The sequence below is a fragment of the Dreissena polymorpha genome, chromosome 1, assembly GCF_020536995.1.
Source record: "Dreissena polymorpha isolate Duluth1 chromosome 1, UMN_Dpol_1.0, whole genome shotgun sequence".
Lineage (NCBI taxonomy): Eukaryota > Metazoa > Mollusca > Bivalvia > Myida > Dreissenidae > Dreissena > Dreissena polymorpha.
The window spans coordinates 154,277,327-154,304,922 of record NC_068355.1 but is presented as its reverse complement, the minus strand read 5'-3'; the positions used below and the strand labels follow the sequence as shown (position 1 = coordinate 154,304,922).

The 27,596-nt window shown below is 34.2% G+C and overlaps 1 protein-coding gene and 1 long non-coding RNA gene across 3 annotated transcripts; one reads left to right on the top strand and one right to left on the bottom strand.

Moving 5' to 3' along the window:
* Window positions 1-555: 555 nt before the first annotated feature.
* LOC127867481 (uncharacterized) lies at window positions 556-9,405 on the bottom strand. 2 transcript variants are annotated; one of them, XR_008043510.1, is made up of 4 exons: window positions 9,260-9,405; window positions 7,909-9,004; window positions 2,634-2,801; window positions 556-801 (listed from the first exon to the last, which is right to left on the bottom strand). It is a non-coding gene; the product is annotated as an uncharacterized LOC127867481 (long non-coding RNA). The 2 variants fall into 2 exon arrangements; XR_008043511.1 differs by lacking the exon at window positions 2,634-2,801.
* A 7,693-nt stretch (window positions 9,406-17,098) lies between these two features.
* Window positions 17,099-19,927, top strand: LOC127856847 (uncharacterized). The gene is made up of 3 exons (XM_052392994.1): window positions 17,099-17,292; window positions 17,450-17,657; window positions 19,454-19,927. Exons 1-3 carry the CDS (start codon window positions 17,256-17,258, stop codon window positions 19,632-19,634), a joined length of 426 nt encoding a protein of 141 aa, XP_052248954.1. The 5' UTR covers window positions 17,099-17,255; the 3' UTR covers window positions 19,635-19,927.
* Window positions 19,928-27,596: the final 7,669 nt, after the last annotated feature.

Here is a 27,596-nt window from a genome sequence, read left to right as displayed (position 1 = left end):
TATACAAAGGTCGTGCTATCTTTTGCGTACCATGGCATAATCGAATTCTTGCGTATGGGCGTAACCGAATTCTCGCGTGAAGACATCACATACTGAAATTTATTACTCGAAACGAAGAGTAGAGAAAAGAAGAGAGAAATTTAAAGATCGGAAAAGTGCGGGACTAATGTTACCGGCAGTATAGTTCAAACTTATTTATTTTAGCTCGCTTGCATCGGAAGCCTTAGGCTTATTGAAAGGCTCTCGAGTCCGTTTCCTGTGTAGAACCTCCGTTTTGTGTGTAGAACCACTACTTGTTGTCTTTGGGTAAGATCTCAAAAACGCCCCAACAGTTGGGATCGAAGTCATGACCTCCCGGAGGCCGTTTTACTTACGACGGCCTTCATAAAACGAGTATTAGCAGATCGCAAATGAAATCGTAAGTCAAGGATTGAGCATAAGATCCGCTAAGATAAGATATGTTGATAACACGGCCTCCCGTTCTTTAGCTCTAGAGCATTTTTTTCGCGCGACTTGCTAGAATACAGAGCCAACAACAACACTTAGATCTGCTGAAGATGTTTATTGCTTAATAATTAGTTTATTTTGTAAAGATAAATGAAGAAAAAACTGTAAATTAAACACGGGTTGTGTTCTGTATCTTTCAGTTGGATCTTCAAGAAGGATTGTGTTCTATATATTTCGGTTGGATCTTCAAGGAGGGTTGTGTTCTGTATCTTTCGGTTGGATCTTCAAGAAGGGTTGTGTTCTGTATCTTTCGGTCGGATCTTCTAAGCTGATAGGACTTTTCTGTTATAAGACCTGAAACAGCGAGTTGAATAAACAATATCAGCCTGTGTCATAAAAAAGATGATACATTATACAAAATAAATACTAATATACACGTACCCATTATAAATAGGATGCGAATGTATCTTTGAAAATCGCGGGCTTGAAATTCAATTGATTACACGGGCAAAATGGTAACACAGATTAACAATATTATGATAAATATTACTCTTACTTGATATGTATCTGCATTACCATATCATGTGCGTTTTTCTGAATAAATTGGACAAGCCTCAAATAAAAAACGATCTGTTTTTCATATATTTCAAATGTATGACATCAAAAAAGACTTGCCTATATATCAGAGAACACACGTTTGTGCTCAGATCTATAAACGTTTAAGAATAGTTCTATGTTTGCATGTGTGGTAATTCGTAAAGCGTTTTATAAATCGCCAGTAAACTATTTGCGGTCACAAACATAACTACCGGTAATAACATACAAATGTACTTTAAAACGAAATGCAATGCATTTTCACGATGCTCAAATTCAGCACAGCGGCTCCACCTTTCCTGCATTTTATCACAAGTGTATCATATTCACCGCTTTGATGCAAAATTCTTACAGAGACCTTGCCTTTCAGGCTATTAAAACATTCACAAGGAACACTCAGTCCACAATTTGTTTTACAAATCGCAAGCAGCCGATATAAGCAGAGTGGGTTAAGCTTTCAACTCTGCTCTCCCCTTCTACGCAGTAGGATAAACCGTTTGGGTATTCGTGAGATCTCTGCACGTTTTCATTTGATCCCAGAAATACAAACCTGCTAGCGCCGATTGTAGGCTAGAGTTGACCAAAAGTTTGATCTAAATATGTTCAATCAATATGTTTACCAGGCAATGAATGCGTTTATAACTTATTGAATTTTCTTAATTATATATCACTTGCTTAATAAGGAATAAGGTCTACATTTGGTGAAACGTTTGTGATTTGTGAACAATAAAGCTTTGTTATGTTTCGCCGCCACGTCACTTCTACCTCCGGTTTCTGGATTGAAGCGTTTTATACATTCAGTATTCTTAATATAATATTTGTTTTATCTGCTTAAATAAGCTATCATGTTTAAAACCTATTAAATTCACAGGCTTGTCATTATGATGGTCTGGTACTGAATGACGGGACTTTTATCCTCGAAACCCCACTCCCGTTCCCCTGTACTTGTCTTTACGAATATTGGATGTTTTATGAATGTATTATACTTGTAATGTATTTAAACAAATGTCAACTGGTCCGTAACAATCCATTGCTCTGCCAATGGCCGCGTATTTTGTTTATTAACAGTAGTTTTGCTGTTGATTGCTACTAATCGACATAAACAATTTATATTATTCGTATTATTGATATTAATCAATGCCCAGGGTTTTCATTAGGAGGCGGCCGGCGGCCGATTTGACCGCCTCAAATGTTATTCATGCCGGCTCAAATTTGGAAAGAAAATTAAAAAAAAAAAACATCGGCAAATTTTCACGACGATGACGAGATATTTAGTATTCGTTAATATACTAACTGTCTGAAACGGAAGTAAACAACCTTGACCGATATATGTTAACTGCTTTCTCATTGGTCGTATCGATATAATTGTCCAATCGCGGAGCGGGTAATGAGACTGTACGACTTTGATTCAAGGTCACAAACTGTGACAAAGTCAACAATTGGATATGTCAAAAAACACACAAAAAACGACTTTTTCGTTTGTGTTTCGAGTAAGAACGATAGTTCGCTGTTGAAGTTATCTTGTTCCAGTTTTGTTAACGTTTATCATTTACCGGCACCTCCGGATAAATGCACTTTCCTGCTACACTTACATTTCGTTTTTTGTTCGATTTTCGACAGATTTCGTTGATGTTTGGTATCTCCGCGGAATTTTGATCCTCCGAGCGGTAAGTGGATTTATTTGTTACCACATTTTACAGGAGGGTGAGTCTTTCATTAGGATAAATGCTCTCGAGCCCCAAACTCTCCTGATTCTTAACCTGGAATCAAAGGAATATGATCCAGAATCAGATAGTGAATTATCGGATGATGATTGTTGTGGCAACTAGTCCAGTTGCCACAACAATCATCAGATAGTGAATTATCTAGTCTAGTTGCCACAACAATCATCATCCGATAATTCGCTATCTGAATCAGATAGTGAATTATAAGATGATGATTGTTGTGGCAATTATTAATTAAGTCATGTTCATGTACCCATTTGTTAATGTCACTTAAAGTGCCAGACATATACTCATCTTATATCAGACTGTAATTTATGAAGTAATATACGATTACTCGTTTGGTAATTTCATTTGAAGTGCTAGACATAAACTCTCGTTAAAATGTTATTGTGTTAAGTGGAGGTTCATAATATTGAGATTGTTCTTTGTCAGTCTGACAGGTCAATTTTTGCAACTGTTTTAATGATCTCATTTGCTAAGAGTTAACACTGTAATTGTACTGTTTTATTGTGTACTCTTAACACAGTATTACTTATAAATGTTCAGGTATTTGCTCATAAAATGCTTCAGTAATATTGTTTTAATTATTGTGATGTTTATCAGACTTTATTTTTCTTAAGGCAACTTACTCATTTGGTAATATTATTTGAATTGCTAGTCACATACTCTTGGTAAAATGGGATCGTGTTAAGTAGAGGTTAATTATATTGAATGTTATTGTTTGCAAGAGTGGCGAAATCTCAAAAAAACTATAGTTGTCCACGGACAACAATTTAGGAAATTTAATTTGTCCGTTGCTGAACTACACTTGTCCGTTAAACTTAATATTTATATAAATTATAAACGCATTTATTGTTATACCTACACATGTACCATTCTAATCAGATAAAATAGTGGCCAGTTTAAAAAAAACTGATGATGGCAACGGTGTTATCCTCGTGGAAATTGTGCATTTCGTGCGTAATATTGTCAAAACATTTTTGCATCACGTTGAGCGTTTTAACAAAGACTCGTTAAATTAATTACACACAACTGTAAACGTTTTGTTTTATTCTCAAATGAGCATAAGTAAATGTGTAATCCGACAAACACTTCTGAATTTTTATGACAGCCATTTCCATATGCAATGTAACTATCCGGCAATGCTCAAATTTGTATGAAATAACATGAGAAAAAAATGATGCTAAAATTAAGCCAACATTTGGTATGGGAAGGTATAAACCCGGAAATGTCCGGAAAACCCGGAAGTCTTTTAGGTAAAACCCGGAAAAGGTAAAAATGGTTATAAATGCATTATTATTCGTCCGATATGAATTATAATGGTACCGTTGGAAAGAAGAGCCTCCAAAGCTTCTAACGATGTAAACATATTGTATTGCAGGGTCGAGGTTGGTCTGTAAATCGCGGTCAAAGTCGGTCTACTTTTAGGTTTTTTTTCGCACACAAAAAATGCCTAATGGAAAACCCGGAAAAGGTAAAAGTGGTTTAGAGGAAACAGTTTTATTAATTCGATATTAATTATAATGGTACCTTTGTAAAGAGGATCCTGATAAGTGCCTACGAATGATTTTGATTTATATATTATATTGAGGGTAAATAGTATATATGATGGCTTTTGTTGTCGTGAGAGCAATAAGGAAATGACAGCGGGTGGTTTGACTATTTTCCCATATGATCATATTTCTGGAGTTAACTTATTATTTTATTAAAAACATGCGACGTTGTTTTGTTTTATTTCATTGTGCCTTAGAAAGTTGCAGTTATGTTGCTCTGGTGAACATACAGCCATTGTGTAGTTGAATAGTTTAATCAAATTAAGCGTATTCTCTTTTATTGTAGTTTGATTGAAATTGTCATGCAATTAGGTTAATAAGTGTTTTGCTGTTGAATGTTTTTTTTTTCTTTTGGCAAAGTGTAATGTTTCGGCGCCCTTAAACCGTGTCTAAACCTTAGGCAATGCATTGCTTTGCATTGGCCATGTTAATGCGCTGACCCCAGTGTGTGTCGTGTTTTTTGTCGTGTGTCTAATTAAATTGCAATTTGCCACATGCCTAAAATGACCGGCCTTGTTTTGACGATACAATAACTTCCTGCAGATGCAACTTGATATTAACGTTATTTATAATTGATATTGGACTCGAATCTGTTAGTTCATCCATAATGCACAATTATTAAACAGCGTACATTCATCAGCATAATTCGCTTAACGTAATATGAAGCGATGTATCTTATTAGAATTTTCAAAACCCTATTGTGTGTGTTTCCAAAATAATCGTACATTATGATAAAATGACGATATTTTGTACAATCCTGACAGACGCGTTATCTAATTATATTTGCGTAAATTACTTGTATTGCCCTCTTTTCGTTATTATTGATGAAAACACGGAGCTTCATATCACGTTCGGTTATCTCTAGCGCCACCTCTGTTTGGAGTTGTATTATTTATTGAGTCAACTATACTTCCAAGATGGTACTTGTAACCGATAGTAAAAATGAAGATAAGTAAGTTTATATGTCTTCGACGATATCACAAGTCCCTTAAATGTAACATGTGGAAAACAGCAATTAAGATTAAAGAAACCTCAGCTAATGTAATTTACGTCATGCACAACACGTGTAAAACATTGCCCAATTACCGGGGTCTTTGTGCCGATGTCGTTTGAACCGATAACGAACACAACAACCTGTAATGATGGTTTAATGTACAATGAACAGGATTTGATGTGAATAAAATATAATATATCCTTTTTCCGTATATACAAGAGAAATTGAGAAAAATAAGTTTCAGTCTCGTGAAAATGTGACATTTCTGTCGTGGGGACAAAGCAGGATGAAGATCCTTATCGCGCATGCATACCACCGCTTTAGTTTTACATGAAATTGGTGAGGTTATCACAGGGGAGGGGCGGAGGCGGGCACAAATCTTGACCAAAGCGTGACCAAACGATCGTTATTTGGGCATTCAGAACGTTGAATATAAGTGACACGAGTGTGGTGCTTTATGAAAATTTCGGTTTGGGGGACTCTAAAAATGTATTTGAAAATCTTAACAAGTATTATCAAAGTACGGAATCCGGATAGTGCCATTAATAATCTCGTCCTCCTTCATTACGGGCGATAAAACAAGTAATATCAAGAAACATGATGGTCATAATGACGTTTCTATGGTGTTTATTTTTTCAAGAACAAATATGTGTCACTATGAGTTGTGTTTTGGCTGCAGCGAATCTACCGTGCATCTCATTTCTGGAGAAGATCCTATCAGCAGCTAGGCCAGTGTTGACCAATTCACAATGAATTTACTAATAAGGATCTTGTTTATTCAATTTTGATACAGTGTATTCATAGCTCAAATCTCATTATTGCTGGTATGACACACCGTACTTTGTACGACTAAATAATGCAAATGAAAATAATTCCAGAAACAGAAACTTAAGTGAAATGGCGAGTTGATACGGATTAAACTGTATATAGTTCAATATAAGTATTTACAAATATACACAATCGATCTTTAAAAAAATAACATGTTTTTTTTAATTCCATAGTATTGTTCTGATATTCTAGATGTGTTTAGAAGATCATCATATTTGCCAATCATTTACAGGGATATTTTATGATATTATAGAATAACATTATCACTTACAAGCGGGTTTTAAAATTGCCTCGATCAAAATTACATTCTCAACCTTATTCAACATATAAATTATTGTGTTCTTTATTAATTAGGAAACATACATGCATTCCTAAATAAAAACTTTATTTTTAATATACATTCTGTTTTTGACGGTAATAGCCGTTTTACTGAGACAGTGAATTGTTAGCATGAATTAGCTTTACACATAAGTATACAGCCTCTGTATGGGGGAATTAGGTAGAGTCCGACAGATTCCTGTGCAATTGAGGTCAATAGAGGCAAAAATTACAAGGGCCAGAACTTTCTAAATAATAGGCAATATATAACTTCCGGCATTAACGTACATCTGCATGTCGCCCTGAAGACTGTCCATGAGTATAAATGAAAATCCATTGAAATTATAAAAGGAGATGCGTTCACAAGAAATTATTCTTATACTAAGTATATTGAAAAAATAATCCAAGGGTCATTATTTCAGTTTAACGGTAAGCGATATTTAAATTTCCGAATAAAAGCTGGGAGAGCTTATGTCCGCCCCTATGAAATTGACGGGAGGGTTTTTATCCGGATGTCTTATATCCCTTATATATGCATGTATAGTGATAATGTCGAAAGAAAAACGTGTTGCACGAAAATCGACTTTAAATACTCCAAACTAAATTTTAGGGTCGGCAAGGAAAAAAACGTAGGGTTGGGTTACCGGAAACAATTTTACGCTTTAAAACTGTACCTTTACAACAGAAAATGTCATAACTTGGTAGGGAAATCAAACAACTTATACCAACCTACAGCGCTCATCTGATATTGAAAAAATTCTTTTGCATATTTTAGGAACGTCATAAATTTTCCTTCACAACGATATTATTTTAATTCAAGTCGGTAGAAAATATTGCTTTTATAATTACTTTTATCTTTTCCGAATTTTACGCAAAACATAATTAGGCATTAGAAATCATAAAACTTTACCAACTTTGGACGCTAACATGTTGCAAGAGTGCTAATTTGATATTGTAAAACATTATTGTTGCATGTTTTACAAACCTTAGAGAACCTCTCTACTAGGATAACATTATAATTAATATGGAAAAAATAATATAGCTTTTATAATCACTTAAGCATAGGTTTTCCTTAAATGTCGGTATATCTGGGGTTTTTTGTATTATATATTGTGAAATGCGCATTTTTCAGCTGATTCGTTTGATATAATTATCATGACGCTATGTTAAAAAATTAAAATTTTATTAAGAAAACATGTACATCACATGCGCAATTTTCTGTATGGACGGACTTTTTGACGTTACGTCAGAGCATATTTTGATAATAACATGAATATAATATTGACACATCATTTAAATGTTATTAACCTATACAATTACAACTATTAATGTAACACTTGATCAATATCAAATTTCGTATTTTGCATGGTTTGTTTTTGAATACACGTTTAAAAACAACGCATAAAATAAGTTGTAAATAAAATAAGTTTAACACAAGACAAACACATACCATATCTCCAGGTTAATTTCAAAACTATGTTGACTGCCATTACTACGAAAGTACAAGTTTTTAAATGAAATAACGAAATAAATCCTGAACTTCTTCCATTTAGCTTTTGTTTTGACATTTTTATTATCTTATTTTTATTCAAACCAAGTTGAACATGAACAGCACATTCGTCTTTAAATACGACTTGTATGTATACGCTGCCCTGTATCTTTGTGAGCAACAGTATTTAAAAGTATTTTATTAAAATAATAGACTTGCAAAACCCGCATAGTTGTTGATAACCTGTCATCAGGCAAACGGAGTTCACATTTTGCAAATGCATTTTGTGTTTTGACCTTTTTGGTCAGTCATCCTGGTTATTCACAATATCATGAGGCGTTTATGACACAAAGGTTGCATTATATCAAACCATTCAGAACAGTAGTATTATGTTATAACGTTTTGGGTTGTTTGTTACATGGTTAACACGTATTACAGCATTTTAAAAATGGTATCAACGCCATTGATAAGAAATGAAGCATTAGGAAGACTAGCAAGCACTGATTAACAAAGTATAAAAATGAAGTGTCTTGAAACATTACACGTGTTTATATTTGCGTACACAACCGGATTTATAAGCGGGATATTGTTAGTAAAACGCCGAAATATATTGCTGACATAATTATTTTGTTTACCAAATATCTTCGCTCAATATTTACGCCATTGTTTTCGGATTGGCCAAACGCGTCCAATTGTGTCGTATCATATGATCATCTCAACATAATCTTCCGGTCTTTACATCCATGTCAGTTGGATTTGAATGAATTTTCTTCCTGTCCAATTGTGTCGTATCATATCATCAATTGTTCAAGTTTTCTTCTTTGTCAGGGAAAACTATTTTTTTCCTGTTTACGTGTTATTTGGTGTTTTATCTCAACATAATATTCCGGTCTTTACATCCGTGTCAGTTGAATTCCAATTAATTTTCTTCCTGTCTTTTTTAGTTTCGGGTTTGAATTATAAAATTGGAAAACCAATCAAGCACACGCGAGTAAGTTGTACTTCAGGAAGTAGTGTGATTTTGCTTTAAATGTATAATATTGCTTCATAAGCTCACCTGAAAATACGTTATGATGTTATAAGTCAGTCGTAATTGTATGTAGTGAGTTCTACCATTCAACTCGGTTAAAAGCACAGCGGTGTTTTAAAACAGTATTTTAATATATAATTTTCATTTTTGCAGATGAAATAAGCCGGAAAATGTAATGTTCAAATTATACATTAAATATATGTTTTTTATACATAATGACTATTTTACCGTCTTTGTTCAACTTTAATATAAATTGTAGTTGATTCAAACGGAATACTTTACCCAATCAACGGAACTGTACGTAATCCGTCTCGGCTATCGGCTTTTCACGTCCCAACGTCCCGACGTTTGTGAGTCTAGAAAATTAGTTAGGTAGGAGCGATGTGACACACTCTGGGTTTTTCCGGACATTTCCGGGTTTTATTCCTCCCCTCTGGTATAAATAATGCATTTTTAAATTTAAGACGAACGTTCAACATTTAGGTACGGAATGAACGAGAAATCAGTCTGTACACTGCCTATTAAACAGACGGGCCGAATGTTGAAAATGCGGCATGCTAGCCTCCTGGTCTCTTATCATGCTTATAGAATAAGCAAGACCACTGCGCAGGAGAGTGCCCATATTTTAGCTTGATTGCTCCGCAAATAGCACTGACAATGTTATCGGGTGTCAACATCCGGTTTTGTAAAACTTAATAACGGCTTGAATACAATCTATTTTTTTTGTATTTCTCAACCCGACTGGTTGTCCACGGACAACTTAATTGAAAAAAATCAGTTGCCCGGTCAAGCAAATGTACGACTCGGGCAACTCGGACATTTGATTTCGCCACCCCTGGTTTGACAGGTGATAAAGATGTTTACAGTTTGTACTGCTTCTTCTTATTTGCAATAACTACTTGTGGACTAGTCATTTAAATTGGTTTAGTTATATATTTTGAAATGTCATTGTCATTATTGGAAGTTACAACTTATTAAAATGTTAAAATTTCCAGTGTTTGTTTAACTGATTTTCATTAATACTGTAAAGAATGCATGTTATGTACTGCACAGAAATTATACATTAAGCTAGGGCCCGGGCCCTTCGCACCCGACGGGGACATTCCACCTCAGACCCATGCATCTACATGACAATTTAGAGAAATAGATTATGATATTTGCTAGCCAAAGTATTTTTTCTGTTTTGAATCTCTTTAAAATGCAGGTGTCTTAAAGCTCAGGAGAAGCGATTTCTTTGTTTCAAATAAGCTAAATTGCAGGTGCTTCCGGGGGCCTCTGGCCCCATGGACCCCTGTCCAGGGTGTGCCCTAAACCTACCATGGGCCCTATCGGCACCCAGATTTTATTTTCAGGATTTCAAATTTGGGACAATTGACACCCCTGAGAGTTGATGTAACCTGAGGACTTAAAAATTCACATTAATATCCTCTATTTTAACTGAGGAAAATCATGTAAAATATGTTCCCAAAATCGCTCAGAAGCCACGATTTGGCACCTTTATTACAAAAAATTTCCGGGGGGCATGCCCGGACCCCCCTAGCAGGTTGGCCTCCTCAAATAACTCAAAAGCCTGCTAACAAGAATCCTAATGAAAACCCTGAATGCCAATATGTGCGTTATTTGCGGCATTTATTTTACTGTGCAATTTTAAGCTTTCCCAATACAAATGAAGGTAAGGTATAAACGCCCGCTATATCCAAGTTCGACGTTTCTAGGCCAAATTAATTGATGGTGTTATATTCTTTAGGTCTGATTGATATCGACCTTCATCACAAATAACTGAGACTCATTATATTATATTTGCTCTGTCTGTTTGTTGGTTTGTTGGTTTGTTTGTTGGTTTGTTTGCACATACTTTAACATTGGCCATAACTTTTTTAATATTGAAGATGGCAACTTGATATCTGGCATGCATGTGCATCTCATGAAGCTGCACATTTTGAGTTTTTGAAAGGTGAAGGTCATCCTTCAAGGTCACAATTCAAATATATGGGTCTAAATTGCTCAAAAGGGGACATAGTGTTTCACAAAGACATTTTGTTTTATTTGCAATAAAATGGATTATAATTAATGGGATATCACAGTTTGAGTTGCATAAGCAAAACAATATTCATTCTTTTTTCGTGTTTTTATGGTCAGGCAAGCGTATTTGTGAAACATTTTCTGAACAGTATCTTTGTGTCTTATACATATATGTACTCTTTGTTTACAAGTAAAGCAAATGAATTATGCTGTATATTTATTTTGATACAGTATGCTGCATATTATATCAATATTTTACAATTATTCAAAACCATATATGGTAAATATAATGTAGTGACCAAAATCAAAAGAAGCTGTCACAAACAGTGCATCCGCCGGCATGGGTGCATTGTTGTCAAAAAGGTACGGTAAGAATTTGTAATGGCAAATGGTAATTTGTAATTAAAAAAGAGAACATAGAGAAACGAGCTTTGTCATACACAAAACAGCAGTCCTCTACCGGGTTAATGTTATCGAAGTAAGAACAAGATCTCCATATTGTGAATTTCAAAGGACCAAACAATGAGGACCCTGTTTTTGAAATTACAGTTGCAGATTTATGTCACCCTAGCAACCCCAATTTATGTCTTATTATAAAACTGAAATTACATGCATATTCAGCATTATGTCCCTCTTTCCACACACCGACTTTCATTAGCATAGCTTAAGTACTTTTTAAGTTATCGCAGGATCGAGATTTTAGTTTTCAGGTGTTTTTTTAACCAAAGGCACAACAATTATGGTCTGAGAAATATGTAATAACCTGCATATTCCATCTCGTCATGCCCCAAGTTTTCTAAAAAAATCATCACAAGACTCTGATTTTAGTTTTCACTTATTTCTGTAATCACAATTTTCGTATAAAATTGAAATAGGAAATCGAAATCGAAATAACGTCCATATTTCACATCTTACCATCTATCCTCACAGCGAGTTTCTTCAACATAGCTTAAGTACTATTTAGTTATGGTCGGATTAAGATTTTAGTTTTTATCATTTAACCGGAGTAACCACAGTTTTGATCCGTCGAAAAAAGAACAAGACCATTCAACATATACCCCATCTATGAACAAATGTAGTTTCATGAACCTTGATCAAGTACGTTTTATTAGTTTGCACTGGATTCATAGTTTAGTTTTCAATTATTTCCGTAATCATAGCAACCAGATTTTTCGTCCAACGAACAAAATGAAGCAATGTCCATATTCACCGTTTGGTTCTCTTTCCACATATCGAGTTTTATAAACCCAGCTTAAGTACGTATTGAATAATTGAACGATTCAGAATGTGACAAACGATGGTATGGACGCATGGACGCGCGCACGAACGGACGGTATGACCCATACCATATCTTTATACTTACGCCTTTCTGCGGGGGTATACAAATATGACAACTTATTCAGTCAAACTGTCTCAATATTTAATGTTAATCAGTTGCGGCGTCCGCCACCGTTCGGAGAGCCTTAACCGCCTCGGGCAATCGTGTTACACAATGCCGCGTGCCGTCTTTTCAGACATCGGACTATGGCATGCCCCTTATTTGGGAACATGTTATTACATTATCGCTCGTTGGTATGTTCCAATGATCGGTTTTGACTTCAGATTAAATTGATAAACAAGTTCCCAGTTGCACTTTCATATGCATAACAATACTTTTTTACGGCATATTATATTGAATGAATTTATAACAATTGTTTTTTATCATCCAACATAAACGGACATAACCTGTGTTTTGTGCTTGTTTTCATGGGTACTCATTTATATTCATTTAATAAGGTGCTAGATGTTGAAGAAGTCATTCAATTGAATTGAGCATTTTAGTTATTACTTCACACTCATGTCTTCTCAATAAATTCTGTAAAAAGTAATATCAGTACGGACAAGCTGTTCTATGAACAATTTGATATTAAACCTCAAAGTGTTACCTTTTATGGAAGGGACGCAGGTGTTATACGCGACATATAGTTTCCTAGTGGTAGTCATTTGTTTTAAGTTATTTTTAAAATGACATGATGAATGATAAACCTACATTCCGGACAAGCTGTTTAATGAATACATTTTACCTATGGCCTCTAAGTGTGACGAGACCGTGGAGGAAGATAGGCGCGTGTTACTCGTAACACTCCGTTTCCATATGGTGGACATGCGTGGGGAGTTATGTTACAATTGCAAGATGAATGACAATGTAACAGTTGGGAGAAGCTTACTTGACCTTTGACATCTAAGTGTGACCTTGACCTTTGTGATAGGAAAAATGGTGTTACAGGCGACACGTCGTATCATGATGGTAAACATTTGTGTTAAGTTATTTTAACATTTGTTAATGAGTGACATAGATACTGTCCGGACAAGCTCGTATGGACGCACGAACGCCCATACACTCGTCCATTGTGGTTACTATATCGAGCTTTATGCAATCGGGGTAGACAAAAATTAGCATTAAACAAACTGACAAATAAAATTAATCAGCTAGTAATAAAAAATGAAATATTGCGATATTTAAAAAGAACAATTACATCTAATGTACCCTTTTTATCAGACTCACCGCGAATAAAATGCATTTTTAAGTCGGGCGCCATGCCCCTCCTTCTATATAGATTTAAGACCAATACCACAAGTGAAACTTCAACGTTTTAAAACATACAACACTGCATGGGTAAACATACAAAATCAATTTTGCTATTATCCTCTATAAACAAGGGGTACACTTTGTCCAATACGAAAATGAAGCTAGGTGGGATTACTCTCCCTGTATCCACTGGGGGCTGACGTCAAAGCGTAGTCCGTTTCTCTAAGACGTCGGGTATATGTTTTACTACGAAACACTGTGCCATTACAATACTTAAAAAGGCGAATGGTTGGATAGAGATGTCAATTCAATATCTTTTCTGGTATTTATGGATTAGAAAACGGAACACCCAGCAATGAAAGGTACTTATTTTCAATAACAAACTAATAACAAATACGCGTAGTTGCAACCGTTACATTGATTTTGAGCTAAAATCGAAATATATTGATGCATACGGCGGTTATTCTGTTAAAATAGCCAATTACAGAAACTTAACTTAAATGAAACTAGATGTTACTTTGATACACTGTACATTAAACATTTTGAAGTACAAAACAGGTTACGAACATATATTTTAATCATTCAAACGCTTTGTTTGGAAGGAAATTACAAGTCGATTTATGTATAGGTTTTGCACAGAGTATGTATTGGTTGTGCAACGAAGTACAAATATAATGTATAGGTTACTCAACGAAGTTTCTTATCCGTTTCAGGACATGCAGTTTGAAGTTACTGCAGACAGTGACAGAAAGTCCTCTGCGAAAGGTATCAAGAATAAACACACCAACAAAATCTGTCCATTGTCAGATATTTCCCGAGTCAGTGGTACCTTCGGACAATGTAGACACAATATCCGAGCAGCTTGAAGAAACTATACTGTACTCTGATTCGTATAATAATAAAAATAATAATTTTAAGTTTATTTCATAAAGAATTCACATAAAGAAATAATTTCTTTTTTTACAACGTGATCTTCAGTAACATAACACAAGTGTATATTTTGAAACATGCATACGAACATACAAAGGAGAAAAAATTATACAGTTAAATGTCATAATAACTTCCTTATCAATTTCGACGACGTGGGCGACGACAAAGTCGTCGTTGATAAAACAAAATATGCAAAATATGTTACAAAAAGCAATATTTCAAAATACATCACATCAGACACACCACAACAAAGTATTAACATAAAAAACCATCACGTGAGCATACATGTATAGCAATGATTTGTTTGTAGGTATTCTTTAAATTTCATTTTGAATGTAGTTTTCGAAGACACTTGTCGGATGCTTATTGGAATGACATTCCATACGGTTCGTGCACGAAACGAAACGCTCGTTTCCATAATTTGTTCTAAACGGAATAGATGATATATCAGTGTGTGTGGTGGCTCTAAGAGCGTACATATTGTTATTTGAGATATGAATAACATTAGTCGGTATCATGTTGTGCCGTTGTTAATATCTCCTCCACAAATGAAACATCCAGCCAGTCCATGACTCTGTATTTAAAAAAACACACCTTTATGTCAAAAATATTTATCTTTAGCAGATTTACTCGATCATGCCTGTAACAGTTTTATCAAATTGCAGCTTGAAATATAGATATGTACTTTAAGACATCAGTATCGCTTGAAAATAGTGTGACAAATAGACACATTGCTCATGATGACGAATGTCTACGTTTGTCACAAGTTTTTCAAAGTACGTCTGCTACAAGACGCAAAAAATACGAATTCATGGTCATACGAGTTGAATACCGTGATACTATATAGCATAACCTGCACCTCAGTGTACAAAAAATACAGATCAAGTAGAAGATGGTGCATAATTACGTCGTTTTAGGAAAAGCCCCCAACAAAGTATTCAATTTGAGACTTTCTCTTCTGACACGAAGTATGAATTCCAACACAACCTTATGACTTTCGCCTTTGAGAGATAACCAATACGTCTTCTGGGAGAAACGCATACACGCTAAAGCATTGTCGTAGCAAAACACATATGTATACGGTCAGACACATGATCATGCCTTATACTACTATTCAGCCTTTATTTCTGATAACTGGATCACCCTACACATTTCGGTTTGATCAGCGGTATATTTCATGTAACCGCACAAACCAGACACATGTTGGGACATAATTTGAAGTAACAGACCTATGAAATGTCATTATGCTTTAATTTAGAGTTTTGTTATTACAAAAGAAAAAATGACCTGTTTAAATCCCAATTTTCCCACCAATATAAATGTGTAATGACACAGTGTTTTGTAGTGAAACATATACCCGACGTCGTAGAGAAACGGACTACGCTTTGACGTCGTCAGCCCCCAGTGGTATTTATAGTCTATCATTTGGAAAGGTTAGCCTCCTTTTGTTAGACCTTCTAGCGTGTCTCAAAAATATTATAATGATCATTAACATAAACATCATGTATTAGATATACCCCTAGATATTTACTTAAATTGTAAGCATGTAATATAAACGTAATATGGATGTTTCCATATTTTAAATTTGTGTAGGTTAATATTAACTACAATTTAGTTTGGTTACCATTTTTGCAAACACTAAATCAGTTGTAATAAAAAAATGAAGTTTTGCGAATACCTTGACGCATATTATATGAGATTGTGTATTATCCGCACATGGGAATTAATGTAAGGATATGTTTACCCGAATTTTAGGAAACAACACGTTGCAACTCTATTAGCATTACATTTGTCAAGTTCAATCCTCCTATCCTTTCGGTGCCTATTGAATTTGCGTGCAGGTTTCCCCCATCTTTCCGTTCAATTTGTATATATCGAACTATCTTGTCCGGACTATATCTCTGTCGGTTAGAATGGGAGATTTGTAAGAATGGCCAACCGCTAGCCGTAGCACGCCATATGTAACGAGGAAACGACATTTCCGTTATTTCCAGTGAATTTGGGTTCGTAAAAGAGGTGCCAACTTAAAGACACCTGTGAGTTGTGAGCCACTAAGGCCGTCTCTTCAACATCGGTGTCTGGTGCTAGCATGTATGTGCGAGAGATGGGTACGTTGGTGGTCAAGACAACAACGTCATATCCGTGTAGGGAAGAACCGTTGGCAGGAATTCAATGTGTGCGAGTAATTTAACGATACGTACAATTCTTAAAGTTAACAGTAACGTTCTTTTGTGCACATTTGTGCATTATGTGAATTCGTCGTGGCAATACATTGAGGAAACGCCTTCCACGGAAAATTAATCAACGTTCTTCAACGCTCGTTATTAAAGTCCTCCATCAATCAACTCTATTGCATTTTTGTCCTGTTTCTTTGACGTTTATATTCATGTGGACCTGTTTTATTGGCGTATATTAAGTTCCTTGCTGTGTTGGCAACGTACCATTTTAAATTACGTCTCTGTATTTAAGGTATCTGAAGAGTGCTGATGCCCAAGTCCTCCATAAATCAACACTATTGCAATTTTGTCCTGTTTATTTGTTGTTAATATTCATATGACACGAGAGTCTGTCCTGTTAAAGATCGCTAGAAAAAGGTGGACATTAATACTAATTTTTTATTGGCGTATATTAAGTTCCTTGCTATGTTGGCCACGTATGATTTTAAAATTACGCCAGACTCTATGTATATAAAGTATCTTATGTAAGTGATGATTATAAAAAATCTTTGGTCTCTAACACAAAAGGAAGCTAAATAAGATGAGGACATATTTAATTGTTGTCGGTGCTCTACTGTGTGAGTTTATTTTGTGTTTTCTTTACTGTTGTTTTTAAGTGTTTTTTTATAAAAATTGATAAAAATATTTTGAGAAATTAGATATACATGCTTGCGTTAACATTGTAGTATTTAACACGTACAAATGCATTTTATGTAACATATAACTATGTTTCAGGCTTTCTGAACAGTGCCTGCGCCATTGACATCTATGGCTTAAGCTACAACTATTTCGATGAAATGGCCCAGACCTATTGCGCTTCAAAAAGTGACGGGTGGGTGTTCAGTTTGCGACGTGATTGCGCCGGCGTGGCTCCAACGTGTAACGACATCTGTGCGTCAGCATCAGGCGAAATTCTTAGAACGATATCAAATCAACGAAACAAGTACGTGATTATAAATTACTATGATTCGGATAGATCTATTACTGAATGACAATAAAGTAATGTATAAAATACCGGTTTCACCGGTTGAAGAATATATATTAACGTGTGGATTTATTTTCGTTTATCCGCAACTAGCATTTCGTTCTCGTTTTGTAAGTCATCTCCCTCTGAAACCGGATAGCACTATAGGTTAACCACAGGCCTGTCCATTTTGTTCGCGTGTCAGTCTGTCTGTTCTTATCTATTTCCTGCGATAAGTAAATATTCGCTTTAGCTAGGTTGATTAAAATTGATATGTTGATAGAGGGCAATATGGGGAAGATTAACGTTATTTCAGTGTTTTTCCGTCAGACATTTTTCTTATTGTTGCTCAGGTTACAGAAATAATTGAAAACTAAAATCTGGATACATCAATAACTATAAATGTAAGTTATATAGGTTGATGAAACATGGTATGTTGGTCATTGCCCATATAGGCAATAGGCATGTTAGTTCAGTTTTGTCCGCTTGTCCGTCCGAAAAAGCAGGATCATTCAATAACTTAAAGAGAACTTGGGCTAGGTTGATAAAAATCACTTTGTTAATAAATGACCAAAAGGGCGAATGTCCACATAACTTCAGTTTTGTCCGTCTATCCGTCCGAAAATGTGCAAAAATGCGATACTAGTAACTCGATAAATGCTTAAAGCGGGTATATACGATTTAGTCAAATATTTATGAATTTATATAAACTGTGTAAAAAAACTTATTATATATATATTTCAATATAAACTAAAATAAAAGTTAAGAAGAACATGTGTTGCAAAATGCGAAATAAGCCAGATATTTAATTCTGAAATTGAAAACGGCTGTACAGCCGAATTCGCCAGCATGTATACCATACATGTACGATGTGCATCTAAACTTAGTGTAACGGTTTATTTGAAATTCTGCAACGATATCTATTCATACGACACACGAACACTATCTCCGATCCTAATACAAAGACGAATGCTTCGGTTATTATAGGAAAATATGTACGTCACTATCGGCTCGGGGCGCTAATTTGTCTTTGCTACATTTTATGTTAATCGGCTTTAATGTATAATTTTTCTTGCATATTTTGTGTTATTGTAACATATTTTATCAATATATTACAATTAAACACATATAAAAAATCGTATATACCCGCTTTAATATAGTTTGATGAAACTCGGTATATGGAAAGAGGGCCATTTGGGAATTATGCACGTTATTTCATTTTTTTGTCAGGCAAGCATTGTGGTCGATATGGTAACAGAAATAATCAAAAACTAAACCTGGATCTTGCGACAGCTCAAAATATACTTTGGCTGGTTTGATAAAACTCGGCATGTGTTCCTTCGACCAAATTGTGATTGTTTTGTTTACATGAATATTGAAAACTTAAATATAGATCCTGTCACAACGATAAATTACATATGCTCTGTTGATGAACGTTGTGGAAATTGTGTTCATACCCCGACACCATTTACCCGTTAAGGGACTGCTGTTTTGTGTGTGTTAACGCTTTTGTATATAAATCGTTAGTGAATTTCTGAATTACTTGGAGCCCGTACACAATGGAAGATTATAAATTGACATCGCATATGTAAACTTCGTCGTGTTGCTGGTATCATTTCAAATTCTTTTGCAATATACTAGTTCTTATTTTAAGTTCGTTGACGGAACATCGTTATATCGCTTCGAACAAAAATATAGATGGATGTCGAAATACGAAGGAGTGCATATTTATAATAAAATGATTTATAATCTTGATTTATGACATGCTATTGCAGGGTTGCGTGTTTCGATGCATTTAACATTAACAAAGGCCACAATCAACTGCGAGCTAACCCAGCTAATTCGCAGCCGGACGCAGGAAAAGTCAGTTTCGCCACCTATGGTTATGGTTCCGGCGGATGTACCTGGACACCGAATCACTGTGGACCAAACTATTGCTGTTGCCATGCGTTCTAGTAGAACACAGTACAATCGGCAAAGTTTTCGGACTTCGATTATTATTGATTTAGATGAGTGTCGCTTAAATGCAATTTGCAACGTTTTACTACTGTTAATTTATGGACAAATTATGCATAAAATGTAGCTACACGATGTTCAAAGTTTGACGTAATACTTTCTGTATGTTTTGGAGCTTAAGATAAAATAAGTTGTAAAAATATAAGGCACACAATGTGTGTGACTTTCAAAACAGTATATATAGTAAATAATATAGTAAATATGCGTCTTAAAAGTTCTACAACACGGATTGTGTGTAACGTAATGTACATATAATATATATAATAATAGAATTTATCTCATAGAACCTTCGGGTAGGGTATACATATAATATATATAATAATAGAAAAAAATCATTTGAAAGAGTGAGTTGTGTAACGTCATAGACCTTTCGGGTAGGGTATACATATAATATATATAATAATAGAATTTATCTCATTGTACATTATTGTGTTGTTATTGTCGTGTTATTGTTGTATAAACAAACTAATTTAGGAAATAGAACCTTCGGGTAGGGTGTAATGAAATTTGAAAATTGATTATGTAGATGTGTAATGTAATGGGTTATAATGAATATATTACTTTATGAAAAGTCAATAGAAATATTTCAACGAGATGTAACTAACAGAAAACATGGGGGTCGTGACTCGCAAAATGCATATAAGCAATTAGTAAATACATTAAGTGGGAGGACCAGAAAACATAAGATTCGTGACTCGTAAAATGCATATAAATGGTTGGTAAATACGTTAAGCGGGAGGACTGACGTTCCGATGCGTGTTCCAGGTGTGAATACACCTGTGAACACAAATTGGCTTGTCAAATTACATAGGGGCCCGCGATTACAGGCGGTGTAAAATCTGTAGGGATCATACATCATCTGTCTATATACGTCAAGATACACACGTTGACGTCCATTACTTGTTGACAGGCGTGGGTCACGAATTAAGCGAATACACAACGGGATCAGTATAAATAACCCTCAAAATAGGCAGACGGTACCTCGCTTTCTCTTAGGAATTATACACGTTATGTTATTTACTTTGACTTTGAAATTATTATAGTACAATTTTGGTGTTAGGGAATAGAGTAAAATAAAAGAAATATTTTAGAAATCAGAGACTTGTTTTAGCTTCACTAAAGTACATCCGATTACGTGACATGTACAACATTACCATATTTACTGTTCACTCCCAACAAATATAATTCCGAGTAAGTAAAATACAAATAAAGCTTGTGTAACAATTCTTCAATACTATGATATTTACTGAGTCAACTGAGAATATGTTGTTCTGTTAATATTCCATCACTATGCTTTCTCTAATAAACTTTCATATACCCTTATACCCTTCGTTGTTGGTCATGCGTTCTTTTAACACCAAATCTGACCATTAAAATATACACGTGCGAATCAGAATAATTCTACATGGGCTACCGCCACTGTTCTGAACACAAACAAACTACATGTGCAAAGATACGTTACGTTATAATATATTGACTATACATAATTAAATATATTTTTTAATCGAATCTAAGGTTTTAAAATGTGCCGTTGGCATTTATAAATCCTCAACACTGCATAAGCTGCATGTGTTATCATAAATAAATTCTATGGCTTCACTTAGTGCACCCAGATATCTAAATGTGTTCTTTACAACCGTTATTTAACAAATTTGTAATCTAACAATTAAAACAACATCTCTCAGGAGCACCGGACTTCGAAATAACTAGACATTTGCTGCATTATACAATACACATGATATTTTCAATCATTTTCGCTAAATGTAATCATTAAGCGTAAAACGAGTATACAAGTTGAAGAAAGTATGCCGAGAAGCGTACGGCAGATTTTAAGCTGATCTGTTTAGCCCCATTACAAACCACATCATTAACAGGAATATTATTGGAACCAACGTGGTTTTCGTATTAGTGCCTGAATAAAACAGTTTTCAACTGACAAGGACAAAATTCACATCTGTAAACAAAGTATAATGTGGGTTGTGTTTAGTTTCCGTCATGTGTTAACGATACATATAACATATAAACTGAAGTATTGTAAAACACCATACGACCATGTTAGGACACCATTTCATTGCATAAAAGTGTCGAGTTCATGGGATGTGGAATTAATCATTCGCCGTTGTTTTTTTCACAACACAGAACCATCATTACTGATAAAACGAAGTAGTTAGATCAAGGACATCGCACTTTTAGAAATGGTATAAGCAAACAGCATTTTTGCAATTGTTTTTCTTATTTCGAACCCTTTCTTTTATATTATAGTCTATAAACATATCTTGTATACCATTAAGCTTATCACATTCATCACAAACATCGCAATTAGATAGAGGATATTTGTTGGATCCGGTGGATTATCGATTTTAATTCACGAGTGATCATAGAAAATAATATTTTCACGAGTGGCGCAGCCACGAGTGAAAATATATGTTTTCTTTGATCACGAGTGAATTAAAGTCGATAATCCACCGAATCCAACAAATTTTCTTTTTATTTAATGCATTTTTCACAGTTTATATACATTGTTCAAGAGTTTAACTAACGAGTTTTGCTGGGATAATGACGTCATTTCGTAAAAAAAAATGACGTCTTTTCACAGTAAACAATGACAATTATCGATAATTCTCACTGATAATTTTCACTGTTTGAAACAGTGAAATTATCAGTTTTAATTCACTGATATTTCTCTATAAACCACCGGAAAGCATTAAATAAAAATGCATATACCTGAGCAAAGCATGCAAGAGTCGTCCGGTGAAATACACGTGACGATTAATCCGGGAATCGACGTCTACTCGCATATTTCAGTCTTCACCCCATAATCGACGTCTACTCGCATATTTCAGTCTTCACCCCATAATCGACGTCTACTCGCATATTTCAGTCTTCACCCCATATACGCCAAACAAATCAAGCTTGCAGCATATAAACCAAACGTCAGGCACAAATAAATCTTTAGTTAGGAGGTAGTTGCATAATTGTATTATTTACTTCGATTTTTAGGAGTTTAATTACATAATTATTTTACACATTTAAAAGTGATATCTGAGACTATTCTTTTAACAGGGATCATCAATAAATCCAAGTTTTTGTGATAATTTATAGAAATGTATTGGTGAAATACACAATTTAGAAAAATGCGTTATTGTGGTTTGATGTACATCATCTCTTTATATTTACAAGTATTGAAGAAAACTGTTTGAGAGTACTGATACAGTCTAAAGTCATTCAACCGTTTATTAGTCGATGCCGAATCATGTGGTCTTGGTTAAAAGCAAATATTTCTTGGCAGTGTGTGTTCGTTTATGAATAAAACCAAATGTTTTAAAAATAATGTGTTGATATAGTTCATACAAAAAATTGATAAAGCTCGAATTGCGTGAGGAATTGAAATGTTATGCAACCGAAGGTTTGTTTGTCTGGGTTTGTTATTATTGTTTAATTATTTTTTAACACAATTCACATGCTTTGTTAACAAATTATTAACAGAAGCAGCGAACATACACCTGATTGTGTTATTATTAAAATATTTTTTATACTTTGATATCAGTTTTATTCCACAACTTATTATATAGATGGATGGACACAATATATACAAGCAATTGCATGTTTAGAAATAGGATTGAAATCGATTTGTGTCTGCAGTTTGGTTCATCTGCTGCAAGTTTGGTATATCGACGAACAGGGATTGGTCCCATACAAACACAAGCAATTACTTACCATACGTGTAATTTTGTGTCAATCTCCGCGCAGATATATGATTGGTTCCGAGCCAAGCTCTATCATATTCCTGCCGCCATTACACACCACATCAGGAGGGTCGATTCAAATATTATTGTTATTTTTGATGACTGAAAGTCTACATTTGCATGTGTAATTTAGATGTTTTTTTTTTAAATAAATATATAGTTTTATGAAAGTACCTTCTATTTTAAAAATTCGTTGTAAAAAAAATAAAGGTAGAAAGGAAAATAACACCTTATCAGTATAAATATTTATGCTTCTAACAGGATTCTTACTTTAATTCACACGAAGAAAAACTCATAGTTAATGCATTTCATTTTTTTTTATAACATTCGTATGTTTATCATCTAATTTAAACACCTTATTCTAGTCTTCTACCCGGAACAGACAGTCTTAAAAAGTCACATACAGGAAAATGTATGGTTAATGTGTTCGACAATCAACTTTAGGAAATTACTGCTGCATTGTGTTACCTTCAACTGACTTTGACCTTTAACTTTAACTTGAAGGTAGCTATGTGGTTTTTGCACACAACCCATCATTTCACATAGGTTATCATTTGCTTTGTCAAAAGCATTCTATGCATGTTTAAGTTATATAGCGGACTTAGCAACCTACTTTGAAAATCTATCATTGTCTGTTTACTTTTTATCTTAAAGTTTGACCTTGATTTTGAAGATGGTTCTTGAAAGTGACACACATTTAGGTGAACATGTGTGTCATCTCATATTAAACTCCTTAAATGCATTCACACAAGTTTCAGTCCGGACAGATTATAGAACAAACAGACAAACACAAAACATTATGGGACAATGTGAGTCACCCCAACACCACCGTTTCCAAGTGGACGTATAATCAGTATTCGTGTAATGGTCGATCCCCATTTTATAATCCAGTTCTTAAGGAGGAAAGTGCAAATAACAGTGCGAAACTTTAAGTGAAATTAAACTAGGACTCAACCAAACAACATGTTCATCTTTGTTTGGCAAGGACAGAGTGACTAACACCAAGCTTATGTTTTTATTCGAATCAGACAATATCAATGGCAAGGAATGCAGCTGTGTATTGATCAGTATCTCAAGCAATGTGTAGTGTGATGTTCTTACTTGATAGCAATGTAGTGAACACCCATTCAGGGAAGTCATTTTTACTTCAATAATAATACAATAAATAACAAGACAGGGAAGTTTTGTATCTTGATAATGATTTAGCAAACACCAAAACAGGAAGATTGTCATGTGTCTATTGGAAAGCTTCAGAAGATAGAGACATGAACACGCAACCTGAACGATTCAATCCGAACATGCACACCACACACAAAAACACCAGCCTATCCATGCACCAACATGACAGCTTTTGAATAATGTTATTAAAGCATCAGGAAATAAACATAATTTCCGTCAATCTGATATTTATGCGACTTAATCATTCACTGACTTACATGAGGGCCCTGGAATATTCAGAAAAAAGGGTAATTCTAGAGTCCTCTACCAAACCCAGATCAAGTGAAGATTGTGTTCTGTACAGCCCTATATATATATATATATTTATATATATATATATATATATATATATATATATATAATAAAAGTAAAAACACGTGTCTGGGATTTTAAATATATATTGATTTAGCCAACGCGTTTCGCATAGCTCATCAGGGCATAATACAATATATTACAACGTCAAAATGTCATGGAGATAACGTCATATCAATGATGACGTCATAACGTCAATAAATATTAAATGAAATTTAATTTGGGTTTAAATACATGTATAAAATGTTGTTCTTTTGCTAACCTAGCTGAAATATTGTTTAAAAATAGCTTATAAAATGGAAATATTTTAAATTTTGGTTCATTATGTGAACATTCATCTAAATGTTTACTTAAAGGCATCTGTCTTGTTGAGGGGTCTCGCATTTGTTGTTCATGGACAGATCGCCTATTTCTAAGTTTATCGCCAGTTTGGCCTATATAATATTGTTTTTATCCATTGCATACTAATACATAAATCACATTTTGTATATCACATGACATATTAGTTTTTATTTTGAACATTTTGCCATTAAAATCAAAAGAATTCCCTTCAATAATATAATCACACAGGGCGCATCTAGGGTCATTACATTTGGATACTCTTGGTTCTTGAGATGAAAAGTAAGATTTGGTTAACAGACGTTTTAAATTAGGTGGCTGTCGCTTACATTTTATTATCTTCTGATTTGAAATTATTTTCTTCATAACCGGGTCTGTTTGTAAAATGTCAATGTTGTTTTTTAATACGCCAAACAGTTCTTTATTTTTTGGATTTTGTGTTGAAATAAATGGAATTATATTACTCTTGTCTTTTTGTGTTGATTTTGAAAGTAATTCATGTTTAGGGATGGAAAGTGCTTTTTTAATACCTGTATTTATAATAGATTGTATAGATTTATAAATATATATATATATAAATATACAAATGCAACCCCTAGGTAACAATGTGAAAACCTTTTGGCGACAATTGTCTACCTATGGTAATATACCGTGTCGCCCAAAAGTAATTTCGTAATACTTTTCTTATTAAGTATGCAAATGTCTTTTTCAACTAATTTATAATAGTTTGCATCATATTAAGGTAGGGGTGTTTGATTTTGTAAAATATTCAGGCGTTTAAAGAAATAATCTTGTATTTTCAATAAAATATGTATATGTCGAAAACAACCTTTAGGCAGCATTTACATTTTTATTTCATATACTTTGCAATATTGATATATCTCTTTGAAATTATCCTGTGAAGTCATTTATGTTGAGATATAATGATATACTTTATAATATATAGTGCTTATTGCTTGTTTAATCAATGGGCTATATTAATCTATTTCTTCAGCCAATTTTCGGCTGATTTTGTCGCCCAAAGGTTGGGCGAATTTACTGGTCGCCGAAAGGTTTAAAGTTTAAAGGTTGAACATTTTTCATTACGTTCAAATCAATTTATAGTGTTTCTTAATAAAAAAAACTGTATAAAATTATTTAAACTGTTACATCATTAAAATGACGACGTGTAATAGTCTAATATATGTAACTTCACATATTCAGACAATACTGACCTTGGGTCACAACTCAGACGGGTTAATGTTATTACCATTTTCATCCGCTCATCCTTTCCTTTCCTTCCTTCACTCCCTTCACTCCCTTCCTCATTCACTCACACGTTCAATCAATCAATCATTTGTTCACGCAAGAATCAGTCACTGGATCTTTCATTCACTCGACAATTTACTCACTCACTTGCTAACATATTGTCGCGTAATTACACATTGTTCGTGGAGAACACACAGTAACAAACAAAGTTCATTTCTGTTTTCATCGAGATTTATTTCTGTTTAATAATTTCTAACACAACGCTTCTAATGTTCATGAAGTACAATTTTACAGCGCGGCGGCCGACATGGCCACCACGTCAAATAGACGTGACAAATCTCTAACCGCAGACCTTTTTTATTAACTAAAACACTGCATTTTATCCCCAGGATTATTTACATAAAATCTACTTGTAATTTCCATTGGTCATCAAGGTCTGGGCTTATTACGGATTGGTTGACTTATTAGAACGTTCTAGAAGGAACAATCTATTCATGTATTTACTTGCTTGCCAAATGCACTAAAATCTAATCAATTTATATTGGTTTAGAGTAATCCCGTTACGTTCGTCAGTACTATAACTTTTGTACCCCAGACAATAGGTGACCTTTTCATCTGTGCTGTTTGTTGACCATGTGTGTTACTTACAATCTCGTATCTATATGCTGACTCTGGACTCATTGTGTTCTTATTTGGATTTAATCTTAAATCAGGTCTGACTTTCCATTTTATTGATTCCAATTATACCCCACCTGAGTGTAAACATATTTGCGTTCTTACTTTAAATAAATCTTAAATCAGGTCTTAGTTTTGCAAATACCTCCCAAGGTGTATTATTAAATTCTCAAACTTCATCTTAACATTGCCTATACATATTATTGAAATATCCCCTTATTAATTTCCGTCATAAGAATAAACTCATTAGAATAAACGATATGTTATAAGCTGTTACATGACACAACTTTCCCCTTATTTTAATTTTTTTAATATTTTATGATATTAAAAAAATTATTTATGATATTAAAAAAATATTATTATT